The sequence below is a fragment of the Peromyscus maniculatus genome, chromosome 3 (genome assembly GCF_049852395.1).
Source record: "Peromyscus maniculatus bairdii isolate BWxNUB_F1_BW_parent chromosome 3, HU_Pman_BW_mat_3.1, whole genome shotgun sequence".
Lineage (NCBI taxonomy): Eukaryota > Metazoa > Chordata > Mammalia > Rodentia > Cricetidae > Peromyscus > Peromyscus maniculatus.
Genome location: NC_134854.1, coordinates 22,811,990 through 22,836,018, shown reverse-complemented (window position 1 = coordinate 22,836,018; position 24,029 = coordinate 22,811,990). Strand labels below are relative to the sequence as shown.

Sequence of the window (24,029 nt, the reverse complement as noted above, 5' to 3'; positions counted from 1 at the left end):
GCATTTGTGTCTTGATCTTGGTGGCATAAAGCAATAGTCACCCAAGAAGGGGAATTCAGTACACCACTTACAACCTCACTTCTGCCTTTCTCCTGCCTCCCCTCGAATCTCTCACCTGGTTCTCTCCACAACATTAGTTTTTGAGTTACATTTGACCTTGTAATCTACACGTTTATATGAACTATTAGATACCTTTTCTGGGGCTTGATGGAGTGTGTTACACATACGAATAATGTTGGGAAATTCTGAGAGGTTGTTTCTGGAAGGTAAGACAGGAATTTTAATTGTGTGAGGGCCAGTGTTCTGCATACCCAGATGTATGACTATGTTTATGGTGACCATGAATTCATTTTCTAATCAGATAGGGTAGTTCATGTTTTTACTAAGCACAGAAGAAAGGATTTGTGGTAACAAGGACTGACTTTTTCATCAGAAAGATCTGTAAATGTGGCAGAGCTAGAAGACAGAGAAGAGCTGTGAGATTCAGTTCTGATTTTACTTTTTCCATATGCCTTTATGAAAATATAAGACAGGAAAAGCATAGTGGTTTACTTCAAATATTTAAAAAAAGAAATTACATTAAAATGTTCTTTTTCTGCATAAAGTAGCCAACCATGAGAGAATAGGTTTTGATTTTTAATAATTTTCCATTTTATTTGCACAATGGAAAATAAGAATAAAAAAATCTTAACTCTTCAATCTGACTTTAAAATAAGACCTTACAATCTAAAGAATCAAGGCTATGTAAAAGCAAAGCAGAACAATCTGTTTCAATTTATTCTTTCCTTGAACAAAAATGAAAATGAGACTTTACCAAGCCATTTCCTGAAACATTTTGCCAGTCTTCTCAAAAACACCATTGACAACACAGTTTAATGACAACACAGACTGACTTTTGTGTTAAGCATCCTTAATTGTTTGTGACACAAATAGCAAGAAATCCGTTTGGGGCAGAAGAAGGTGTTTTGCTATCATGACAGTAACGAGCATGTGACAGAACAAAGCTTATCACAAACATGTACAAAGGTCAAGTCTCCGAGTTCGTAGGTGGCACAGGGCAGTGCCAGTGTGGATGAGAGTGGAGCGGGTGAGCGCTAACTGGGATGCTTGAAAGCCTTCGCCTACAGAGCAGCTGCGGAGCTCCTTGTCTTCTTCCTCCCAGTCTAACTGATAAGCAGCGTCCACAGAGGAATAGTCCCACCATGTTCCTCGGTCACACAGCCTGTGTGTCAGGAAACCTGCCTGTGAGCTGGCATAGGCACCTCTACTCTGCATTTACAAGTGTGACCGAGGCTGCCGGGGCATTATTTCTTCACGGATTCCAGATGTTTTCTCTCAGAATATTATTTCACTCCAATATACCATTTTGCCCATGGGATCTCACCTGGTGAAGAGATACATAAATGTATTAAATGTTCTGCAGATTTCTAGGTTTATGGGTAAAAGAACCTTAACTAATTTAATTTCATAGCTGTGAAGATGAAGAATATGAGTGTTTTGAGCTGATTTAAGAAAACTATATCAATCAATAGTATAAAGGGTAAAAATAGTTTTGTAGATAATTAAATTTTGGAACTTAAGGTTTAATTATCTAAATGTGTAGTTTTCAAGACAATAATGACCATGGGAGTAGCCAAACACATTTTGATTTGTTTTAAGGCCCACTCTGTGAGACAGAATCCTGGCACTGCTAACGTAGCCCAGAGTCTGATACTAGATAGCTGATGGGCCTGGGGAAACCTACTACTGTTATTCTGCTAAAAGAACACAGCGATCAAATGAATCCTAATGATGTATCACTATATCCACAAACAGCACAGTGTTCAACCCCATCAGAGAAGCTTTCTCTTGCAGTAGATGGTAATTAACAAAGACACCCACAACTGGACGCTGTACAGAGAGTGAGAGACTTTGGGGGAACTCAGCCCTAAATGTGATGTCTTTATCAAACCTCTCCCCTCCTGGCTCAGGGAACTAAGCAGAGCGGGGACAGAAAGATTTTAAGAGCCAGAGGTGGTGGATGATGCCAAGAAAACAGTGTCTTCCAGACACCACAGGACTGATGCACACATGAACTCACAGAGTCTGTCAATGAGCACAAGTTCAAACCAGAGGAAACTGTAGCACCGAGAAGGGGAAGTGGACACAAAGTCTCACCTCTAACCAAGAAGCTCTTTGCAATTGATGTTGGCTGGAAAAGGAAAACCAGTTTTTTCCAATGGTGTGTAACTGGTGTATCAACCACACTCCAGGGCAGGCCCCATGCCCAGGAGTAGTTGGACAACACAAAGCAGACTCCGGATTTTTTGTTTGTTTTTTTGTCTTATTGATTTTTTTATCTTTTTATTTGATCTTTTTGTTTCTGTTGTTTTTTTTTCAGAGACAGAGAGAGACAGAGACAGAGAGACAGACAGACAGACACACACACACACACACAGAGGGGGAGAGAGAGAGAGAGAGAGAGAGAGAGAGAGAGAGAGAGAGAGAGAGAGAGAGAGCATGAATTTGGATGTGTAGGGAGATGGAGAGAATCTAGAAGGAGTTGGAAAGATTATGATCAAAACATATTATGTAAAAAACTGAATAAAAAATTTTGAAAAGATACTAACAACAAAACTTGGGTTTAAAACATACTGGGCCAAGATCATTTAATGGTATCAATGAATAATATTTCAATAAATGCAACTCTATGTTCAACAAACAAATCATTGAGCTGAGTACTAGCATATGAATAGATCAATTTACTGATCTGTTAAACAGGAGTCCAATTTGTCAACATGTACTAAAAAACAAACAAACAAACAAACAAAAACAGTCTAAGGATCAAAGAATGAAATTACTTAACCAGCTTTCCTACCTTAGAAAAGATTTTTAGTAAAGGTTAGAGAAACCAGTTAGTTAGAATTCTTCCCCTAGAACTAGCTCATTCACTTTGGAAGAGAGGGATGGGACAGAGCCAACACCTTATATGCTCATTATTAATGAAATTGATACATAGAGAAAACCATAAGCAGTCAGAAGACAAAAACCATCTCTGCATCTGCAGGCAACATTTACACTATGAAAGAATTTCCTTTATGAAAGCTCTTTTGTTAAGCAAAAAGGAGTCTACAAAATTACAAAATCCTGAAAAGACTGGGTGTTCTTTAATCTTTCTCATTGGGACACCCCAAAGACTCTGGTAATATTTGTGGATTTATGTAAATAGGTACAAAATAATTTTTGGTGAAAAATCCTTATTTTATTTTTTTTAAAAAAATTAGAATAGGTAGCATGAGTCTGTGTTAAAAAGAAAATAAAAGTTTTGAAATGTTGGCTTCCTGACTGTATGAGTTAGAAGGAACATTTGAAAGGGATAATTTATTACTTGGTGTAGTAGAGATGCTGTTCATGTTCACACCCTTTAAAAAGGAATTGTAGATGGGAGTGGGGTAGTCTTACTGAAATAGAGAGAGAGGGAGGGGCAAACTCAAATGTCAAGGGGAAGAGAAAGCCACTGGAGCACACACAGAGAACAGGTCTCGGAAGACCGGGGCCTCTGAGTGGAGTGAGGGTCTGGGCAGCACAGTGTGGAGGGTGAGCACTGGGACTGGAGTGGCGCAGGACCTGATGTTCTGGGGGTGACTGCATCCTCAAGCCCCGAGGCCTCAGGGGCAATTTAAAATAGTTCTTTGCTTGAGAAAGTATTCGCTTTGTTTTCAACCACCAGAAACTGTTTCTGAAATAAACTTTTATCAGACCAAGGATTTTTGAGGATTTTCTCATTTCAGACAGGCATCTGTTTACATAGAACAATTTTTAAAACTATTAGTTTTTTGAGAAGTAAAATTAACTCATTTACTTTATTTTGTATCTTGAAGTTATACCCGCTATATTCACAACTTTACATTCATTTCAGTGTTAGGAGCCTTTCTTAAAAGACAAATCTTAAGTTTCCATTGGTTTGTTAGCATTCTAGTAGTAAAAGTAGATACTTAGAACACAGAGTATATAGAAAAACAAGTAAATTTAAACTGGAGAGATTTTAAAATTATCTTAAAAATTTTTATGTGTGTGTATGTGTATGTATGTGATGTATAAATGTGATGTGTTCCTGTGTGTTATCATGCACATTTGGGTGGGTGCATGTGCAAATGTGTGTGTGTGTGTGTGTGTGTGTGTGTGTGTGTGTGTATGCAAGGGGGAAGGTCATCATCAAGTGTCTTTCTCAATTGCTTTTCTGACTTACTTATTTATTTATAAGTAAATAAACAAATATTTATAATAAGTATTTGAGACAAGGTCTCTCTGAACCTGGAGCTTGCTGATGGGCCAGACTGCCTGGCCCACACACTCCTGGGACTTTCCTGTCTTTGGTTCAGGGTGCTTGCTGCTCTACCAGGCTTTCTACATGAGTTCTGGGATCCAAACTCAGGCCCTCACACTCTCGTGGCAAGGACTTTACAAACTGAACCATGCCCCAGCTCTGGGGTGAGTTTTATGTTTATTTTTCACTGGATTCAGTCTTAGAAAATAGACATGATCTCAGGAGTGCTGATAGAGATATGTTAATTAACCTGATTTGATCATTATGCCATGGGCCAAAACATTATATTGTATGCCCTAACTAAGCACAGCTAATACTTATCAATCAAGCTATTTTTCATCTACCTGACTTCACGAGCATTTTCTCTGATGGGGCCCTCTGAAGTTTCTCATCACACATTTAACTCTAAAACAACTGCATTGGCCCTGTGTGTGGGTTCTTTCTCTATCAGATAATTCTCACCGCACCTCTGTACTCTTAGCTGTTATTTTTAATATTCACCCAGAAGTGAGCAGGAATTACAACATGGGAACTGTTCCATTTGCCAGAGGGGAAGTTCCTGTGTGTGGTTATTGACATTCTTTTCAAAGTCAACAAATGACAGCTAAAGAAAGGGTGGAAGATGATTTGTGGCAGTTAGGCCTGCAGGCAGCTACACACACGTAAACAGAAGTTGATTTCATTATTTCAAAAGACTGTGGGCTTAGCTCCTCCATGGCAGAGAAGAGACAGGTCTTCTAGTAACAGCCTTGAGCTTAACTGGGTAAGTGGTTTGCTGCCGTTAGTCTCAACACAGGTTTCGTCCTCAGAGGGATCAGTCGTATGTACCCAGAAATAGTCAGCCTCGAATGGAAAGATGTGCCTGGACTGTTCTCCCCTGGTAGCCTTTTGACAGCCTCATCTTTAGTGACGGAGCATTGTGGCTATAAAATGACGATGGTCACTGCAAAGTCATGAGGATAAGTAAGACGGCTTGAGCCCTGGCCTGACTGAGCCTTTCATACCCAGATGTGGATTTCTCGGAGACACGCTGAACAGGTGAAACATACGCAACAGGCAATTGCAGAACTCTGCTTCTTGTCTACCTGCCCATGTGCATGGCTCTAGGTGATATTTCTATACTTGCCTGTTCCATTTCTCAAAATTATTTTCAAATGAGGATATATCTTGAAGAATTTCACATGTTTTGAAGCTATACTTTCCTGTTTTAGTATTTGGCGGCGGTGGGGGGGAGGGTTCCAATAAACCTTCAGGAAAGCAGAAGCTGACCTCTGAGATCCTCCATTGCACCCACCAATGCAGATTCAGACTTACTCCAGATTGTCTTGTTGGGCAGGGATGTGCTGAATAACTTCATAAATGGTTCCGTGGAAATCTTGCCCTGTCACACCATCAGAGGCTGGGGCTGACCTACTTGGCATCTAGAAAACACAGCACATTAAAAGAAAAAACTTAGCCCAAGATTAACTGGAAACATGCCACAGCTTGAGGAGGACAGAACAGATGAATGAATGTTCACCACCTCTGGAATGTGACTGCCTCCTTGCTACAGTTTCCTGCACTCAGACTATGTTGTTGATTTATTTCAGGAATAGCTTGACAATCCTACCACTTTTTTCATCATTTAAGAAGAAAGCTGGAAACATTGTACAGAAAATAAATAATAGGGAGAAAAGTAGCAAAAAGGGAGATTTAAAAAAAAAACAGCGTGGCAGCTTAGAAACAGAGAGCACATGTAACTGTTATATTGTATCTTAATTGTCCTTTTGGACACTTTTTGTCAATCACACGTGCAAGAGTGGCCTAACAGGAAGAAAAATGGGAAGCCAAAAGTCCTCATCATATTGCAAGTGAGTAAAATGACAGAGTGACGCTTTGGTTTTAATGTTACGGTAACGGCTTTGAAAACTAAAGGCTTGGCTGAACATGGAAGGGGATGTAGTGGATTTGTCTGCTCAACATCATCCTCTACTTGGTTGAACCCTGCATTTTACATGTTTCCTCCCATTCCTCATACTCTGTAGTTGCTTTCTTTCTGTAAGCATTGTCTACTGGATTACTGTCAGTCTGGTATCCCTTCCCTCTCACCCCCCAGTTTAATCGCACGTCTACATATCTTCACATCCACACAGCACCCCTAGGATGTGTTTGCTCTGGGCAAGACTGAGGCACACATTCACTTTCCAGTTTGAGCTGCCAGGCTATACTGGGACACCTTTGTTGTATGTGGTTTGGGGAACTTTTCATTCCTCTTCCTAAAGTTCTCATGGGAAGTCCTATGGCCACAGGCCATGATTTCTCTGGTCATTTTATGTTGAGATTTTGATAGAATTTACAATTGAGATTGACTTCACTTTCCTTGGCATGAAAATGGTCAGGGGCTATGGTAGATGCATGCTAACATATATGATATAATGTTAGAACTGTTGAATAAAAACACAGTTGTTAATTTTATGCATTTGTCCTCTGACCAACCCCTGGAAGAAGTGCTAAATTGATAATGAAATGCACAATGGGTAAAGAGAGCAGCAATCCATCTTACATGTACTGCAATAACCAAATAGGTGGTTTTGGTTTTTAAGATCCGAATAAGTTAGCAATTACATTGATTTCCCTTCTTATTGACAAGTTTGAGATGTTTTCTTTTATTAATTGTTGTTTTCTTCTCATGTTCATTGCCTTGGGCTACCAACCTTCCCAAGTAGATGCCATCCTGGCTTCTCACTCAACTCCTTCTCCCCATACCACTGTCCTCTTTTCCTCCTCCATCTGTTCGCTTTGATTTATCACTTCATCCCCAAAGCACATGACATGGTCAACTTAGAATGTCAGTGAAATTCTCAGGAGGTTTCTGATTCGATATGAGTATGGTCCCAAATCAAGTTATGCCGTGGGTTACAGAACTAAGCCAAGCCTCAGAGATGCAATTCAGGGGCACATTTCTCTGCTTCAAGTTCCCGGACACTAAGGTACTTGGAGGCACAGGGGCCTCAAATAATACCCCAGTCTGTGTACTGATTAATCACCAGGCTAAATGTAAATGTCTTACATAACTCTCACTCCTTTATAATGAAGTACTAGGAATAAAATGTGTGCATTTTTGAATAAAGAAACTCATTTCAAAACTCAGTATGCCCTTTTAGCTCTTCATCCCACTGCTCTACTCTCTGAAGCTACACCTTAAAGGGGGTTTTATGGCACTGTGGAAGGTCTTTAGTTAACAGATCAACAAATTATTTATTTTGTCTTTTTGGTTGTAGATGTGAAGAGGGAAACACTCCTGTCTAAGATTGAATAGGGCACTGCAAAGCCTTTGTCAGGTGTGTCTCCTCTTCATCTGTGACAGTGTGGGTGACTCACCCTCGGGGAGGAGGAAATCCAATCAACTCCTCTCCATTACTGACATTTCTGAAAGAAAGTCTGTGGCCAGGAAACTCACCGGATAAAGCACACAGGGTGATAGAATGCTTAGAACAAAGGGGCCATTTCCTAATAGCAAATAGGTCTTTGCTAAAAAATGGAAGAAAGAACACCCAGAAGCAAGCAATTCATTTTTGGTTCCATCCAAGTGGACTATTATAGGGGAATAAGGAGACAGAGGAAAATCCTGTCCTTTACAAACCTATGAGTGCTCATGAGCTAATAATTCAGGGACACATCCTGCATGAAACTGATTATTTACAATTTTTTTAAAAAAAAGACTGACTGAAAACAAATGGTTTCAACTGTAAAAGCCCCTACCTTTAAAAATAAGTGCTCCTTTAGCGTAATAATAAAGATATATACCCATCTGTTATTAGGTTTTTACTCTATGACAACACCCTCATGACAAGCAAGGATGTGACTGAATATCTTTGAAAAGTTATTGAGAGTTAGGAGGCAGAAAGGAAGGAAACTGAGAATAGAGTGAGTTCTAGAAAGTGAAGGGCTGAGGTCACTGAAACAGCATGAAATAATTTAAGCCAGGGACTCCTGGTCCCCTGTTCTTCTTTTCTCTCTCTAGTCAACCTAGTTACTTCTTTATTCATAGACTATATCGGGTAAAGAGTGTTTATTAAATTGTGTAACCTCCTTATTTGGGTCATGTTTACTGTCTCTATAAAAGAAGAAAAGTGAGAAAAATGCCTTAGCTCCACAAATCTCAGTACGCAGTGAGGCCACACTGTGGAATGCAGTGAGGCCACACTGGAATGCAGTGAGGCCACACTGTGCAATGCAGTGAGGCCACACTGTGCAATGCAGTGAGGCCACACTGTGCAATGCAGTGAGGCCACACTGTGCAATGCAGTGAGGCCACACTGTGCAATGCAGTGAGGCCACACTGTGCAATGCAGTGAGGCCACACTGTGCAATGCAGTGAGGCCACAATGTGCAATGCAGTGAGGCCCAGTGAAGCCACTGGACATTACTGCCCTCCTCCTTCAACGAATGCTGCTTACACCTCTGGGGAAGCAGAATTCTACTTCTTGGTCAATAGCCACTAGGAAAACCAACCCTGGAAATACCAGACGCATCTGGAAAAGCCACAAATTCGTATATTCCGAAGTCGCCCAGAGCATCTTCATGGCCTGAAAGGAAAAAATGACAGACTTAGAGATGCAATGCTCTCCTTTGATATTTAAACATTCATGCTTTTATTTTCATTTCTTAGGAATAGTTGCAGAACTTATCTTCATTGTCTGCTTCAAGTGATATTTGCATGAAACCATTTAATATTCCCTAGTGCCATATGGTCCTATTGGCATTGAATGGTTTGGGGAACAAGTTCTTCTCAAGAGGAAAAAAGAAACTGAAGCTGACCAATTATTCTTAAGGTTTGATGTGGATTTTTGTATTCCATTCTTAAATATATGGACAGGATCAGGGATTCAAGAACACTGAGGACTTAGCCTGGAGGTCATAGCAACCCTTGATCCACCCATGATATCTGCTGTGCTGCGATAGATCTAATAGGAACATTAGACACCAGTGAGTAAGGCCAGAAGCTATAGAGACACATAAAACCCACTGCAGCACAATGGGAACATTACCCAAACTTTATCTGGGAAAAGAAGAGGGTGGAGGTGTCTGGGAGGAGCCAGAAGGTCTTGGGACCCTTGCCCTCTGTGACACCCAATTACTGTAGTAAGAGAGAAAAGACTAGATAAGAGGAAGAGCCATTTTCTTTTCTTTCTTTTTTAAAAAAGAGTCACATTAGGCTCTTCACATCATTTTATTTTAATTCTCATAGCAGCTCCAGGAGGAAGTTTTTATTCCTGTTATATAGATAAGGAATTTGAGGTTAAGAAAAATAATTTTCCCATGGAAAATGTGGCAGATAGAGGACCGAAACCTGGCTCTTGGTGACAGCGCCGTCTGAGCATAAGCTCCAACGTTAACTCCGAACAACCCAGGCCAGAGTCAACAATAGTGAGGGTTGGCTGGGGACAAAGGAGCAGCCCTGATCACTCCTCCATTTCTTCCTCTCCTTAGGATGGGCTGCCAGAGTCGTACATCCTCCCAAAACTACGAAAGGCTCCCTCTGCTCTTACAGACTAATGATGAGAGGGCTAAGGAGAGAGAATGGAGCAGAACTCATCTTTATTTCTCTGGTCTTCCGTTGCCCTGTCTGTATGTGGAGTTGAGAGTCCTTCCTGAGCTTATCCTACAGACCTGTGTGGCTCACAGAAAACCATCCCAGAGGCAGCACTTTGTAAAGGGGAGACACTGAATAATGTACGGACTGTGGTTGCGCTAACATCAGCTTCTGTGAATTCTATTACAGTCATTTACAAAGCTGTAAATATCCCCAATAAACACTGATGATTAGTTAACACACATTGCTGTGGATAACACTCCTTTCCAGCCTGGGCATTACCTGAAAAGGTTTGAGCTTTTCTGTATTCCGACTCTGGTCTGAAAAGATAAGTAGATGTATTAATCAGGGGTTATAATTGAGGGAAGAATTTAAAGTTATTTTCACAGAAACATATACATTACCTGCCTTCTAGCTTCTGCCTTATAGCTAAAAGGAAAAGAGAGGGCAAAACACAGTAAAGTATATTTTTGGAATGTTTCTAAAATGTATTATTATTTTTTTTTCCTAATTTTAACCTACCTTTGTAGGGTTGATATTTTTTCCACAGAAAAAGAAGACACATGGATATAATCAAAAACAGCGATATTCCAGTTATACTTGCTAATGGGGACAGTGATTTTCCTTTTTGTGCAAGCTTCTCCAGCCCTAAAAAATAGTAATAAATTAGTATATAAGTATATAATCTGAAATGCTTATGACTGTTATCTACTTTAGTAAGACACCATTGCCTGCTTCTCTCTCTCTCTCTCTCTCTCTCTCTCTCTCTCTCTCTCTCTCTCTCTCTCTCTCTCTCTCTCTCTCTCTCTCCTATTCTCTCCTTCATCCCCACATGGATGGGACACAGTGATTTAAAACATAATCTCCAAACTCCCTGGGGACATTTGTGCTTGGAGATGTGGCAAGATACCCAGGAAATACTGAGGTCACGTCCCAGTCACAGACAGTTGTTCCTGTCACACTTCTCATTTGTGTTTGCCGTGTCCATCCCAGCTCACTGTCTCTCCACCCTCGGATGCAGGATGCTCTCCCTGCCTTCAGTCTTGCTGTTTTAATGATTCAGGGGCGTGATCTTTCCAGGGACACAGTGGTACACACTTAAGGATGTGAGAAGAAGGGTGCTTATTTCAAATATACTTTGCCAATTTTAACCAATCAAGAAATGCCAGTTTCCCAAATAACATGTGCATGCAAGTTTCAATAAAATATTTAAAGTCAGGCCTGCCAGATGGCTTGGCTCAGCTGGTAAAAGCACTCGGTACAAACTCGAAGACCTACCTGAGATTAATACTGCAACACTGCAACCCACTGTGGAAGGAGAAACCCATCTCCTGAAAATCGACCTCCACATGAGCACTGTGGAACATGTGCAGTGCCACACACACACACACACACACACACACACACATCACACATCACACATCACACACACGCCAATACAGTAAAATTTAAAATGTAGAATTCCGTCTTGCAACTAAAAGTCACTTTGTTTTGTAGGCCATTCCTTTTATTACTAGAACTGTATTAAGCGGTGCTAGTAGCTGTAATAAACATGCTGAATGCTTACAGCAAACCGAGCTCTGTGCTCAGGATGCATGATCCATAGTCACTGCTGAGTCACCTTGGTAATGTTATTAGAGAGCAATTCTATTATCATCTCTTCTGGATGAGGAAGCTGAGTCCTGCAAAAGTCACCTAGGTTATAATGGTGGGGATAATCCCAGGCTTTTAGTATTGCATTCTGCCTCTTTCCAATGCTGTTTGACACAACGTATTGACTGAGGTTGCATTAATATCAGCTGTGGGCTATGATATGCCTAGTCATTTATTAACCTGTATAGGAGGAAGTAGTTTGTGACCTTTAACAAGCAGCTCTGATATTGATGTGGGAATGACTGGTGGCAGTTGTCTGTCTGCCCAAACTGATAGGGACTGAATTTATGTAATGCCATCTCCATTGTGGACACAGCCTGGGATTCTGGGTGTCATGAGGAATATAGTGGCAACTCAGGTCTGCAATAAATGCCAAGCCAGCACCTTCTTCTTCCCCCATAAAGGTTCCGTTGAGGACTCCAGGAGTTAAAGTGAGGGGAACCCTTAATCCTCTCCTATTGCCTATATGGGGCTATCTAAAATTCTCTTGATTTTCCTCTGTAGAATATTATCATTTAAAAATGTCTCATCTTTTTCGACTGTGGCATAGCTGGTAAACTCCAGATCCTAGTAGACAGGTTATGGAAACCATGCTATCCCCTCTAATCTGACCACGCACTGCTGTTCTCATAACCTCTTTAAGTCTGAGACAGGGACAGCTCCTATCACAAAAAATTCTGTGCCCTTTTGGGGTCTCTGTGGTCCTTTTGACTCTCCACCAATGTTTATATTAATACCCTGCTTGTTCATTAGTGATGCGAGTGATCTCTCTGCTGACCTGGATTTTAATCACACATTTATCTGAAGTCTAATTTTGTCACATCATGGTTGAATGTCGCCATAGGTTAACTCACCAGTGTTGAAGTATTCTGTTGAAAGGATCACTCTCCCTTTGGGAGACATATTTCCCCTAGGCTAGTACCAAGGCCCTAGCTTCTTCTTTCTTTTGTCATGAGACTCTGGGAAAATTCCAATTAAAAAAAGATTTATTATTATTATTATTATTATTATTATTATTATTATTATTTGTGTGTGTGTGTGTGTGTGTGTATTCCACTTCTGTGCAAGGGTCTATGGAGGCCAGTAAAGACCATCAGATTTCCTGGATCTGGAGTTACAAGCAGTTGTGAACTCTCTGATCTGATCTGAATTTGGGTCCACTGGAAGAGCAGCAAGTATTCTTAACAGCCAAGTCATCTCTCCAGCCCCAGAAAGTTCCAAGTTTTAACACCAAACTTCAAATGTTTCAGCCTTTTCACCTCACAACAGCCACACTGCTAAAATTCAGAACCTCTAAACATAATTAAGTGCTAACTTATTTGATTATTCAGAAAACCATTTTAGTATACTTTGGGCTGTTTTTAAGTTTCTTCTTAAAATAAAAATATGTCAATGATGACTGTTTCAAACTATGCTTGATTCACTGTGGCATCCACTTTTGTCAAGTGCTTCTATGATTCTTAAACCTGGCAACAGGTTTAATACAAAATAAACTGGCTGTCTTACCCTAAGACACAAAGGACACATATTCCTGTCCTTCATTTTTAACTTCTCCTTCCTTTGACAAGTCATTCAATTTGTCGATTCTCTTCCACAGAGGGTCACAACCTCCCCATTCCTCCTCCTCCTTGTTTCCTTTGATTTCTTCCTTGTTGCCCTCTCCTGGCCTCCCGTTGGCTTCTACTCTCCTGCAACCAGAGACCCACCTTGTTGGGACCAATTCCTGCAATCCAAAAGCCTGGCTGTAGTGAAGGCCAGCATCCTCTCCACAGAGAGGGAGGACGCAAATGGCCCTTTTCCAAAAACAAATGATCTTTCTTGGCTCCCTCATCTAAAGAGCCATAGGTCTCTGCTCTTGTCCCTGTCTCTCCATCTAGAATACACATCTAAGGGCACCATTGCTGCAGTCTCAGCCCTAGACAAGGGTGCTTTTGGATAGATGAGCTTCTAGAACTCTGCCTTGAAAATAGAACAGTAGGGAAATTCTAGTCTTATTGCCTGGGGAGTATATCGGGACCTGCAATGAGGGTCTGAGTACTTGGAGGAGCTCCCTTCTCTCCTTTCAGAGTTTATGTTATTCATTTGTGTATCGCATACCATCCTTCCCACTAGTTAAACACGATGGACTCATTTACCAAAGCCGGAGTGCAAATGATATTTGCTCCCTCCTTAGGCAAACAAATAAAATGGAATAACATGTTAAGTGTAAATATAGGTGAGAGGTGTGGTATCCATGGTATCGCTACCCTGCTGTTTGAGGCTGCACTCCACACAGGACAGCCATATGCTACATAGGCAGTGTGTCTATTTCTAGATGGGAGTGGAGCCCCGAGAACTCTTCCATCCAATCTGTTCACTAATTATGGCAGCTGCCTCATGTCCCTATGGAGATGAAGATGCCATACTGGGCTGTGTTACCTCCACACTCTTCATGGCCCCACTTGACAGATATTCTGTGGTAGGTTCTCAAGCAGCTATCATCAAAGGTCTCAGGATCTAGAAGTCAAGGTTAAGGTTGTATCTCAATCTGTATCTTAACTGACCCAAAGTTGAGAGACTTGTAGCTAAATAGGGGAAATTAACCATTTTTTCTTTCTATCTCATGTTCTTTCTTACTTTTTAATGAAAAGATTCGGATTATAATTTTGGAATGATTGATTTATCCACATTACATATAAATCTAAAACACACATATTAAAGATACTTCTTAAACCATGTCCACATGTCCTTAGGGAATTGTGATTATACACTTGAATATCTTCATTAAATACAAAACTTTACATTCCAAGTTGATGGCTACATTCATACATACACACACACACACACACACACACACACACACACACACACACACACATATATGTCACAGTTGTAATTTAGGTTCAGTTAATTCTTTAAAATATGGATAGCTGTATCCAAAGAAGTCCTTAATTAAGGTAGAAAATTACTACTTTCAAATATAAATGCTAATTTGTTATTTTTTAATGCCTATTATTTCCTTGAAAAAATTGACATTATTTTTGGCTATAGATATTTCACTGTTTCTCATAAGTAGGAAAGAGTATATCTTGTGGACAAAGTATTTGCATATTTATACATTAAATTAGCTGAGAAAATCATTCAAAGAAAACTACCTTGAATATAGATATCCATATTTTAAAGTATTTACTGAATGCAAATCACTACTGTCACACACACACACACACACACACACACACACACACACACACACTGCTTTATACTTATGATCTTATATGTATTGATTAAAAGGACAACATTCACACAAACAGCTTAATGACCTAAAAAGAATAGAATTTTTAAGATCATTAAAAAGGAAGGCTTTGAATTCAGATGCTATTTTGCCATGCATTTGCAGTGTGACTCTGCCAATTGCCTCTGTTTTCTTTAGATATCTGCACTGAGTCACAGAAAGGTCAATTAATCATATCTCAAATTAGATGTGAATCACAGCCCGCAGAGGTGGAAGTCCCCATCTGCCTCGCTTCACACAGGCTGAAGACAGAGAGCTAATTGTCACATTCTCTAGCTTTCCTCTCAACTGAAAGTCGCCAATAAAACTTTTGATTATTTCCTGGCCTGGCTATTTTCTTTCCATGTCTGTGACCCTGGAATCATCTTTGACCCCCTTTTCCTTTCTCCCCTACATCTTATTGACAAGACTTCAAAGCAGTTATATAGTTTTGCCTCATTAAAAATAAAGAGATTCATCTATTTCCTACAAGTTGCCTCTGGAGACATAAAACTTCAACTTGACTCTAGAAAATCTTAAACACAAACATCTCACCCTTACAAATGATTTCAAATTCCCTACAAGTCTTAATATAGCTTATTTGTCAGAATGAATTTTCTATCTGTGTTCAGATGACCTTGTAAGCAATGGTCATGTGTGTCAGTTTGTGTGTGTTTAATCTGTATTGCAGAAATCCATTCATTTTGAAACAGAAACATTGAACACATCACATCCACACTAGTGATTTTCTTCCTCTTTTCACTGTTGTTGGAGTCAAAGCTCTGTGAACATTGAAGACTGGGAAACAGCTATGGAGACCACAATGAGGCCGCTAATGTTGACAATCCTGGATCACTCTGAAAATCAGCACCTGTTCCCCTTATTTACTGCAATAACAAATGCTAGTCTGTGTTCAGGTCAAACAGGTTTTTGAGACTTTGCTAAAGACAATTACCTGACAGGAAGACTGTAGTTGTCTTTGGTAATAAGATCTCAGTCAAATACCTGGGGCTTCTGATATTATGAACACTTCCTGGCTGAGTATTAATGCAGAAAGTTTAAGAAGTGGGGAAGTAAGTCTCAACTGTAATATACTACTCCATAGTATATCTGTATTTTCACTTGCACTGAGTAAAAAGAACAAGTCTAACATGATACCACCAAACATGGATCCCACCAAACAATCCCATATATGCTTTGGTACACACACGCACACACTCACTCACTCACTCACTCACTCATTCACTCACTCACTCACAGCTTGTTTTAAACTGAGTTTCAGTTAGCTACATGATGAAAAGCTGGTTGAGTCTATAAAAATATAGTAAATTATAAGGCAAAAGATGTTCTTTAGTCGTCTGTATGTTTGACATATTACACTTTAATCAGGGATTGAAGAGGAACCAATGAAGACCAAGGAACAAGTGGAAAAAATGGAAAACCAAGACCCCAACTCATCCCTATTTGTCCTTCTAACCCAACATAACAATACACATAAACTCTTAACTGAGAAGTCTGTTCCTTTTATGTTCCTGCTTGTAAAATAAGGAAAGCAATAACACACACTTAGAGGTAATTTATTGACTCTTCATAGCTCCCCAAAAGCTATCATTTGAATTTCCCTACATTTTGTTTTTTTATTCTTCGAGCCTCATGGCTTAGTGAATTGAGAAAAGAGACTGTTCAAGCAACAGCAAAATTCTGTTCTCTTCTCCATAAGGCCGGCATGCTTTTGTGTTTTATAAAGGGTTGACCTTTCACACACTTACCTACGGAAGTGATGATGACGGTGAAATGAGTTTCATCGCGCCTTCCAGTTACGTTGTTGTAAGCACAGCACACGTAGTCAGTGGTCTTCTGGGCCACTTTCTCAGATGCAACTTCTAAACGAGGCCCATGTTTAATGACATACGTTGTATTGTCAGACCTTCGGATCCAGGAGTAGGTGTTGGGGGGATAAGAATCAGCAGAACAATCAAACAGGATGGCTTCTCCTAGGTCAACAGTGAACACTTCTCCCACTTTTAGCCCTTTGTCAGAATTAACTTGAAGTCCATAAGGTCCATCTGTATAAAGCATAAAGAGATGGAGAGTGTGTGTCATATAAACAATCACAGCACAGTTTCAGGGCTTGAAGAGCTTAGAGTCAGTTTACTTTCTTTAAAGTCTTCATGCGGACTTGACAAAATACATCCTCATTCAAATCCCCGATTAGATCTCTCTCTGTTTTATTTTGATACTTGCAAAAATGCAAAGTATTTGATTGGACATGTTTGTGATAGTTAAAGCCTGAAACTTAGCTTGCAGATTTACAGACACTGCCATCATCAATGTGGGGCTAAGCTTTCTCAGTGCCGTATTGATAAATGCACTGTTGCTAGGCAACCTCTGTCTTTCCGGAATAGGAATTACACTTGAAAATACTTTTACAACAAATAGATACTACTTTCTCATTGGCAAGCATACTCTCAGAAGTGTCTGTTTTTCCTCAATGCTAGGTCATGCAAATATTTATTGAAGACAGAGTTTCAGACGGAACACAGATTTGTGCAAATAGGCAGAGAGGTGTTTCAGATTTTCTTAAGATTTTAACATATTAAAAATCCTTTAAAGCTTCAGATTTCATGTGGAATACACACACACACTCACACACTACACACACACACACCACACTCACACAACACTCACACACCTATACACACATACACATTACACACACACTCCACACACACTCTATGCATACATGCACACACACATACACACACACACACTCATTGACACATCTGTGCATTAACAGATAGTCACTGAAAAATTAAAAAGCTATTAAACCATGGCTATTTGACGGTGTTTTCCCACACAGTTCCACACCTATGACAACCCCTAAGGAAGTAGACCAGATGAAGACACGTGATACATGGCTTCTCATAGAGAATAAGAACAATATTAAAAATACTTCCCAGATACAAAGTTTCTCCTCTAGTCTAAGTCATTTTGGACATGGCTACACTGACTTTTCACTTCACATTAACTGACACTCACTAGACCCTGGCTGTGGGAAGGGACTCTTTGTAATCAGACATATAGCTTACATTTTATCTTGAAAAAACTTCATGAGACAGATGTTATTATTTTCATTGTAATATTTTTAAATGTAATTTCCCATAGTCACATATCTGTTAGATAGCAGCATTAAGACACTTTAAGCAATGAGGTTTATGTTATATAATTTTTCTATGTCAGAAGATTGTTGGTTAACCATTTTGTTTTATGATAAATTACTGCCTCATATAATTACATAATTAGTCAAACAACCATTTAATAAACAAATGTTTGAGAAATAATAAGTATAAAATAATTTGTAATTATATATTTAGGAATATATGTATATATTTGTGACCATTAAAAAAACAGGCCATGAATTTGAGGAGAGATCAAGGAGGTGCATGGGAGAGGTTGGAGGTAGGAAAGTAAAAGGGGAAATAATGTAATTATAAAAATTAAAATATATTTAGTACACAAAAGGCATAAACAATTTGCATTGCTAAGAAATTTACAAACTGGATAAAATGATCAGTATTTTCGTTTTTTTAAATAACTGTCTCTAAATGTATAATTGTGTGGATGAAAGGACTAGATTTTAGGGTAACATTTTTCTCATTCATGAATTAAGTGTTCTTTAGAAGTTATTTATAGTTTTGGGATCTCTTCATCTTTTAATATAAAAATATGAGAAACTGCCAAAATTATTTATGCCTTTGAAATTATGAAAAAATTCTTTATGTTACACTCTAGCATTTGGGCCAAGCTGACCTTAATTAAGTTTGTAGATCCTCAGAGTGATTCTCCACTGTGCCATAATTTTTTGATCCATCTACCATTGTGAAGACGAGTTTCATAAGATATCACAGAAACTGGAAACACTACTTTATAGATTATGTTTAGTTATATAGCATGTCTTCTTTCTGAAGAGATAGGAAAATGTGAAGTGTCCCCACAGCATTATATTACTATAGTTATACCAGTAAACCTCTCATTAGAAAGAAAGCTGAAGCCAGCTTAGTCAGTTCTTAGTATCCTGAAATATTGGTTTACAGGACCCACTCTGGATACACAAATCGGTAGATGCTGAAGTCACGTATAGAAGATGGTATACTAATTGTATATTATTTACATATATCCCCCTGTAAAATGTAAACATGCCTAGATTACTTATGACACTGAATACAATGTAAATGTTCTGCAAATAGTTGTTATGCTTCATTCTCTAGGAGATGATGTGAAAAAACCATGTGTGTGTGTTCAGTACAGGTGCAATGTGGGAGTCTAGCTCCCACCTTTTGAAGGATTCTTGGGTGGAGGAGAGAGAAATGAGGAAATATTAGGTAGAAAGATAGGCCTAGACAACGAGGAGAAAGACAGAGACACAGGACAGCTTCAGGAAGGCCCTGGGTCAATATCCAGCCACCCAGAGGTTTATTCAAAAGGGCTTTTTATAATATGCCAAAGGGAGAGGCAAAAGATCTCCATCTTGCAAGATCAAAGCACAAGATCATACAGTCAAGTGTAGACTCTTCCAAATACCTGGTAAACACATCTGTGGCCAAATCATCTCCTTGTGTAGCCCTGCTGGGTAAAGCAAGCTCAGATTCTCTGACTCTAAGTAATTTGGGCCCACACAGTGCAATTTTTTCAGTATTTCAAATTTGACTTTGGCTATGTCTGCTGGCTTACCTAAAATTGAAAGCAATTGGAGGATGGAGATAGATGATTATAATGAGAAAGCCTGGATGCCTGTTTCTGTGAGTGACCTAGGGTTCGCCACACTGCCCTCTCCCAGGCTGTGTCTTGGGACAAGTCACTGTGACAAGGGACTAAGAAGAGTGACACTCAGCCTCTTATCCTGAGCTTGGCTGAGGAGTGAGCAGTATGTCTGGAATGAAAAGTTGCTTTTACTGATTCAGAAAAAAAATCAACATCAAGGTGTTCTTATGCACAGTACTGTTCTAGGCATCACAGGAGGAACTGGGATGTTGAAAAATGGCTCCCTAGACTATGTCTCCTCTGTGCTGCAGCAGGGGCTCTTCCTTCCTGTTGGCAGCACTGATGAGACGTAAGACAGTGTAGCCAGGGGTCACTAACTGCTTCACGTGGAAGAAAAGCAACGGAAGGAATGTGTGTGGTTTGGAAGAGACCTATGTTCCTGTGCACCATCTGAAATCTGAGAACCATTGTAGAGCAGAGCAATGCAGATTTGAGAAGGAACACAAGAGTGATCATTAAAATAGGTCTTTCTGTTTGGACCCCTGTGTTCCCACTGCCTTTCAGGGTTTACAGAATATGCCTATAAACACATGTGAATGACGGTGGTGCCTTTCAAAGTGTGCTGGTGTTCTTCCTGGGAGGAACTCCCCCTTGGAATTGTCTTAAGATCTTGCAATATATTTGAGTATTCCCACAGATAGCATTTCTCTAATCTTGGAGGGTGGGTTGACTCTGTAGAGGAAGTCCATATATAGAGCCATGGTTAGGTGAGTAAGGTCAACAATTTAATAAAATAACTAGCTTTAAATAAAATATACTTTGAAAGGAGAGAATCTTATTATGCAGCTTTTTTCTCTCCTCACATGTCTGTTGATTTTGCTACTTCCTTATTTGTTGGGTTTCACGGTTGGCATCATCTTTTCTCTTTGTCTTATCATATGCCATATCTGAAGATGTTTTTAACATATCCCAAGAGTCAGCTTCACATCTCTTAACCCTGTATGCGCCCTCCTTGCCAAGCATTTCTTCCAGTTCTTGAAAACTAATACTTTGAGGCATTTGAATTCATTACTTCTGATATAATTTTATAAAATTTATATTTTATCTGATTATAAAAAGGAAATGCATGTTTATTGCAAAAAATCATAAAAAGAGTGTAGCATGAATCTTAAAAGGTCTTATTAATAAAAACAAACTTGGGAGCCAGGTATTGGGGTGAACGCTGAAAGATCAGAGAACCAGAACAAGCCACAGTCTCACCTCGCCAATTACTCAGTTGATCCTGTTTCCTCAGACTGGAAGCCTCTGAGTCCTCATCCAGAATGAATCTCAGCTGAACTGTTGCTCAAAAGCCTAAAAGCTTAACCAGGCTAGTTCCTGGTCCTCATACCTTATATATCTTTCTTCTTCCTGCCATCACTTCCTGAGATTAAAGGCGTGAGTCACCATGCCTGGCTGTTTCCAGTGTGGCTTTGAACTCACAGAGACCCAGAAGGATCTCTGCCTCTGGAGTGCTAGAATTAAAGGTGCGTGTGCCACCATTTTCTGGCCTCTATGTGTATCTAGTGGCTGTTCTGTCCTCTAACCCAGGTAAGTTTATTAGGATGCCCAATATTTTGGGGAATACAATATCACCACAATAGAGAATCACACCAATGAAAAGCTATCTTTAATTTCCTAGAGACCCAACATCTGTACAATCATCCCTTTCTCTAGTTACATCTCTCTCTTTCCCATTATTCTCTTCTACCTCCTCTTTTCTGCTACTCCTATTCCTCTTACCCCTTTCTCTGTGGCTGTGTTTGGGTCTGTGTTCATTTCTTTCTCTGTGTTCCTTCCTCTTACACACACAGGCATCCACTTCATCTCACACTGTTTACATTCTATCCTCCCCTGACTGGACTATGATGTGATTTTCTCTACACTGCTTAGCACTTCAGCGCTTCAGACAGAACATCCTTCTATTTTGATGGAGAATTAGCATATTATTCAAATGAATGGGCAGCCCTGTAGGAGACCTTCAGAGTGGCTCAACTAGAGTGGCCTCTGATACAGATAAAAGCAGATGGATGATTCCATTTGGCTTTGGATTATGGTTCACCGTCTTGCCTTTGGCAGAACACTCTCAATAGAAATGAACTCTTTGCCTTAGGGATGGCTGTTTACTAAATGACTTGTAAAATCACATATCATCTGTTCTCTTTAACAATTTATGACTGGGTGGGAACAGTACCTAAGTTTCCATCATGATGCTGCTTGCCACCCTGCGAGGGAGCAGATGGTAAGTATTTACTGTAAATGACCTTTTTTCCCTTTAATTTTTATCACTTAGAGTACTCCCCGCAGCAGTGCCATGTGTTTCACACAAAATGTAGTGGTTATTGGGCTATTATTTACAGTTGGAGCTAGAAGGCATTTACATTTTGTAAGCCATAATTAGATATTTGCTGACTTTTTACTTGTCATTGTATTCCACCAAGGTAACACCACATTATGACATCATGACCCAATGAACATATAATCAATCTTGATAGATTTACATAATTCCTGCTTTGCAAGAAAAAAATGTCATGGAAACAATGAAAACAGAATAGAGAATCCATGACGGAATTGTAAATCATTATGTGGATATCTATGGGAGATGATTAGACTATGAAAGTCACTTGATTGCTGATCTTTGTCTGACCACAGAGCCATGGAGTAAAAGTGGGATCTGAAGCATGATACGAACAAAATAGTCTATTCCATTTTAGCCAGGTTAAACTGAGTTCCTAATGGTGTCAAGTATTGCCCTATAAAATTAAAGATGCTTAAACGATGTGGAACTCCTAGAGAGTTTGTTGTACTGATGAATGGAGAAGAGTCAAGGAAGATATACTGTAGTGAGGACCAGAGAGAGACATGTACAGGATGCTGTCTTTGCACAGAGAATTGAATTTCTTAGTGACACTGAGGAGGTGAGAACAGGCCAGGACAGATGGGTCTTTCAGTAGGAGATAATGAAAGAAGAGGAGTAATTACATACAAACGGAGCATTGGAGAATAGCTCAAACAAGGAAAACATTCCCAGTGTACATGGAATGAGAACATTGAGAACACCTCAATGCCACCTCAATAGATCAGTGACAAACACTCATGCATGCTATTTAAACTTTGTCACCTGAAACCAAGAAGACAAATCAAAACAAAAACTAGTAATAAAACAGGGCTGGAGTCATGATAGCAAGAGAAACTAATACTGAGTGTAGGTTTGTGCTTTTAGGTCATATGATTAGGTCATTGCTACGCCAAGTAAAACCTGGTTGCAAGGCTTACCTTTGATTCAGTTTGTCTGTTCATATTTTCTTTTCCCAGTGCTCACATAGCTCACATATTTATGTTTGTGCTGCTTGTATTTGAATTGAAGTTTTAACTCATGTCCTAATAACTCGCTTAGTAAAGAAATACAGATATAAATTGGCTGCACTGTTTCTGAATCTTCCCTACAATCTCCGCTGGTCGTGCAGCATTATTATAGCTTAGACTTTCTCTGTGCATCTGTTGCCTCTGCTTTAAAAACAGACAGAACATTCTCATAGGGATATCTGAAAAAAACTTTTAAAATCTTTCAAATACAGCTATGAATTAAGCTATAAAAATAATTTGCCATGGTTAAATAAATATAAATCAGGTATCATAGCTCATGCTTGCAATATCAGTACACAGGAGGCTGACTCTGGAGATTACCCTAAACTCAAGCCTAGCCTATGTATTAAGTCCCAGGTCAGCCTGGAATGTAGAATGATATGCTGTCTCTAAAACAGATGAGCAAACAAACAAAACAAACCATGATCTGTCTCAGTCCTTGAAAAATACGTTTACTTCCTCTTTGTGTCTGGTCTCTTGCTGAGTGGGCATGTGATGGCTTTCCAGACCTTTCCACTTGCTCAACCATATTCATTGTTACACATTGACTCAAGTGTCACTTTATGAAAGGAGACTTTCCTTTAGTAGGAAGCAGTGTTTTCAGTCTTTGTATTCACATGGGATAATAGCACTTTAATGAAACACTGGCGAACCATTCTACAGCACTGACCATGGGCCAGTCAAGGGATCTATTACTTTACATAGAGTGGCAGTTCAGTCCCCACAATTACTCCGTGATGTAAGTTTCCAAGATCATCATTAAATGAATGAAGAGAGCGATGTTCAGAGCGATAAGCTTGCCAACACAGGATTTGAACCCTGGCCCATGACTCCATAGTTCTTACTCCTGTCTATTATGCTTCTTTTGACACATATCTAAAATAGCCATGATATTTTACTCTGTACATCTTATCATACACAGCTTCTGTCTTCTACTAAAATATAGGATCAATGTCCAGTTTTAAGATCCAGTAATTCTATTTCCTTCAGCTGAATTGGCCAGTTGTCAGGCAAAGCCTTGGGTATATCTTTATCACTCCTCTGTCTTCCTTCCAGTCCCAGCAGCTCCCTTCCCTGTC

General features: G+C 39.6%; 1 protein-coding gene across 2 annotated transcripts in view; it reads right to left on the bottom strand.

The window, feature by feature from the left end:
* Nucleotides 1-745: 745 nt before the first annotated feature.
* The window catches only part of Hepacam2 (HEPACAM family member 2), a 37,518-nt gene continuing 14,234 nt past the window's right edge, over nucleotides 746-24,029 (bottom strand). The window contains exons 4-10 of one of the 2 annotated variants that reach the window (XM_006991204.4): nucleotides 16,554-16,850; nucleotides 10,404-10,529; nucleotides 10,286-10,310; nucleotides 10,164-10,201; nucleotides 8,801-8,874; nucleotides 5,621-5,727; nucleotides 746-1,384 (exon numbers count right to left, since the gene is read on the bottom strand). In XM_006991204.4, coding sequence (XP_006991266.1) covers nucleotides 1,381-1,384; nucleotides 5,621-5,727; nucleotides 8,801-8,874; nucleotides 10,164-10,201; nucleotides 10,286-10,310; nucleotides 10,404-10,529; nucleotides 16,554-16,850 — 671 coding nt within the window. In that variant the 3' untranslated portion in view covers nucleotides 746-1,380. Of the gene's footprint in view, nucleotides 1,385-5,616; nucleotides 5,728-8,800; nucleotides 8,875-10,163; nucleotides 10,202-10,285; nucleotides 10,311-10,403; nucleotides 10,530-16,553; nucleotides 16,851-24,029 lie in introns of those variants that run through there. The other variant, XM_042274634.2, reaches the window with a different exon arrangement.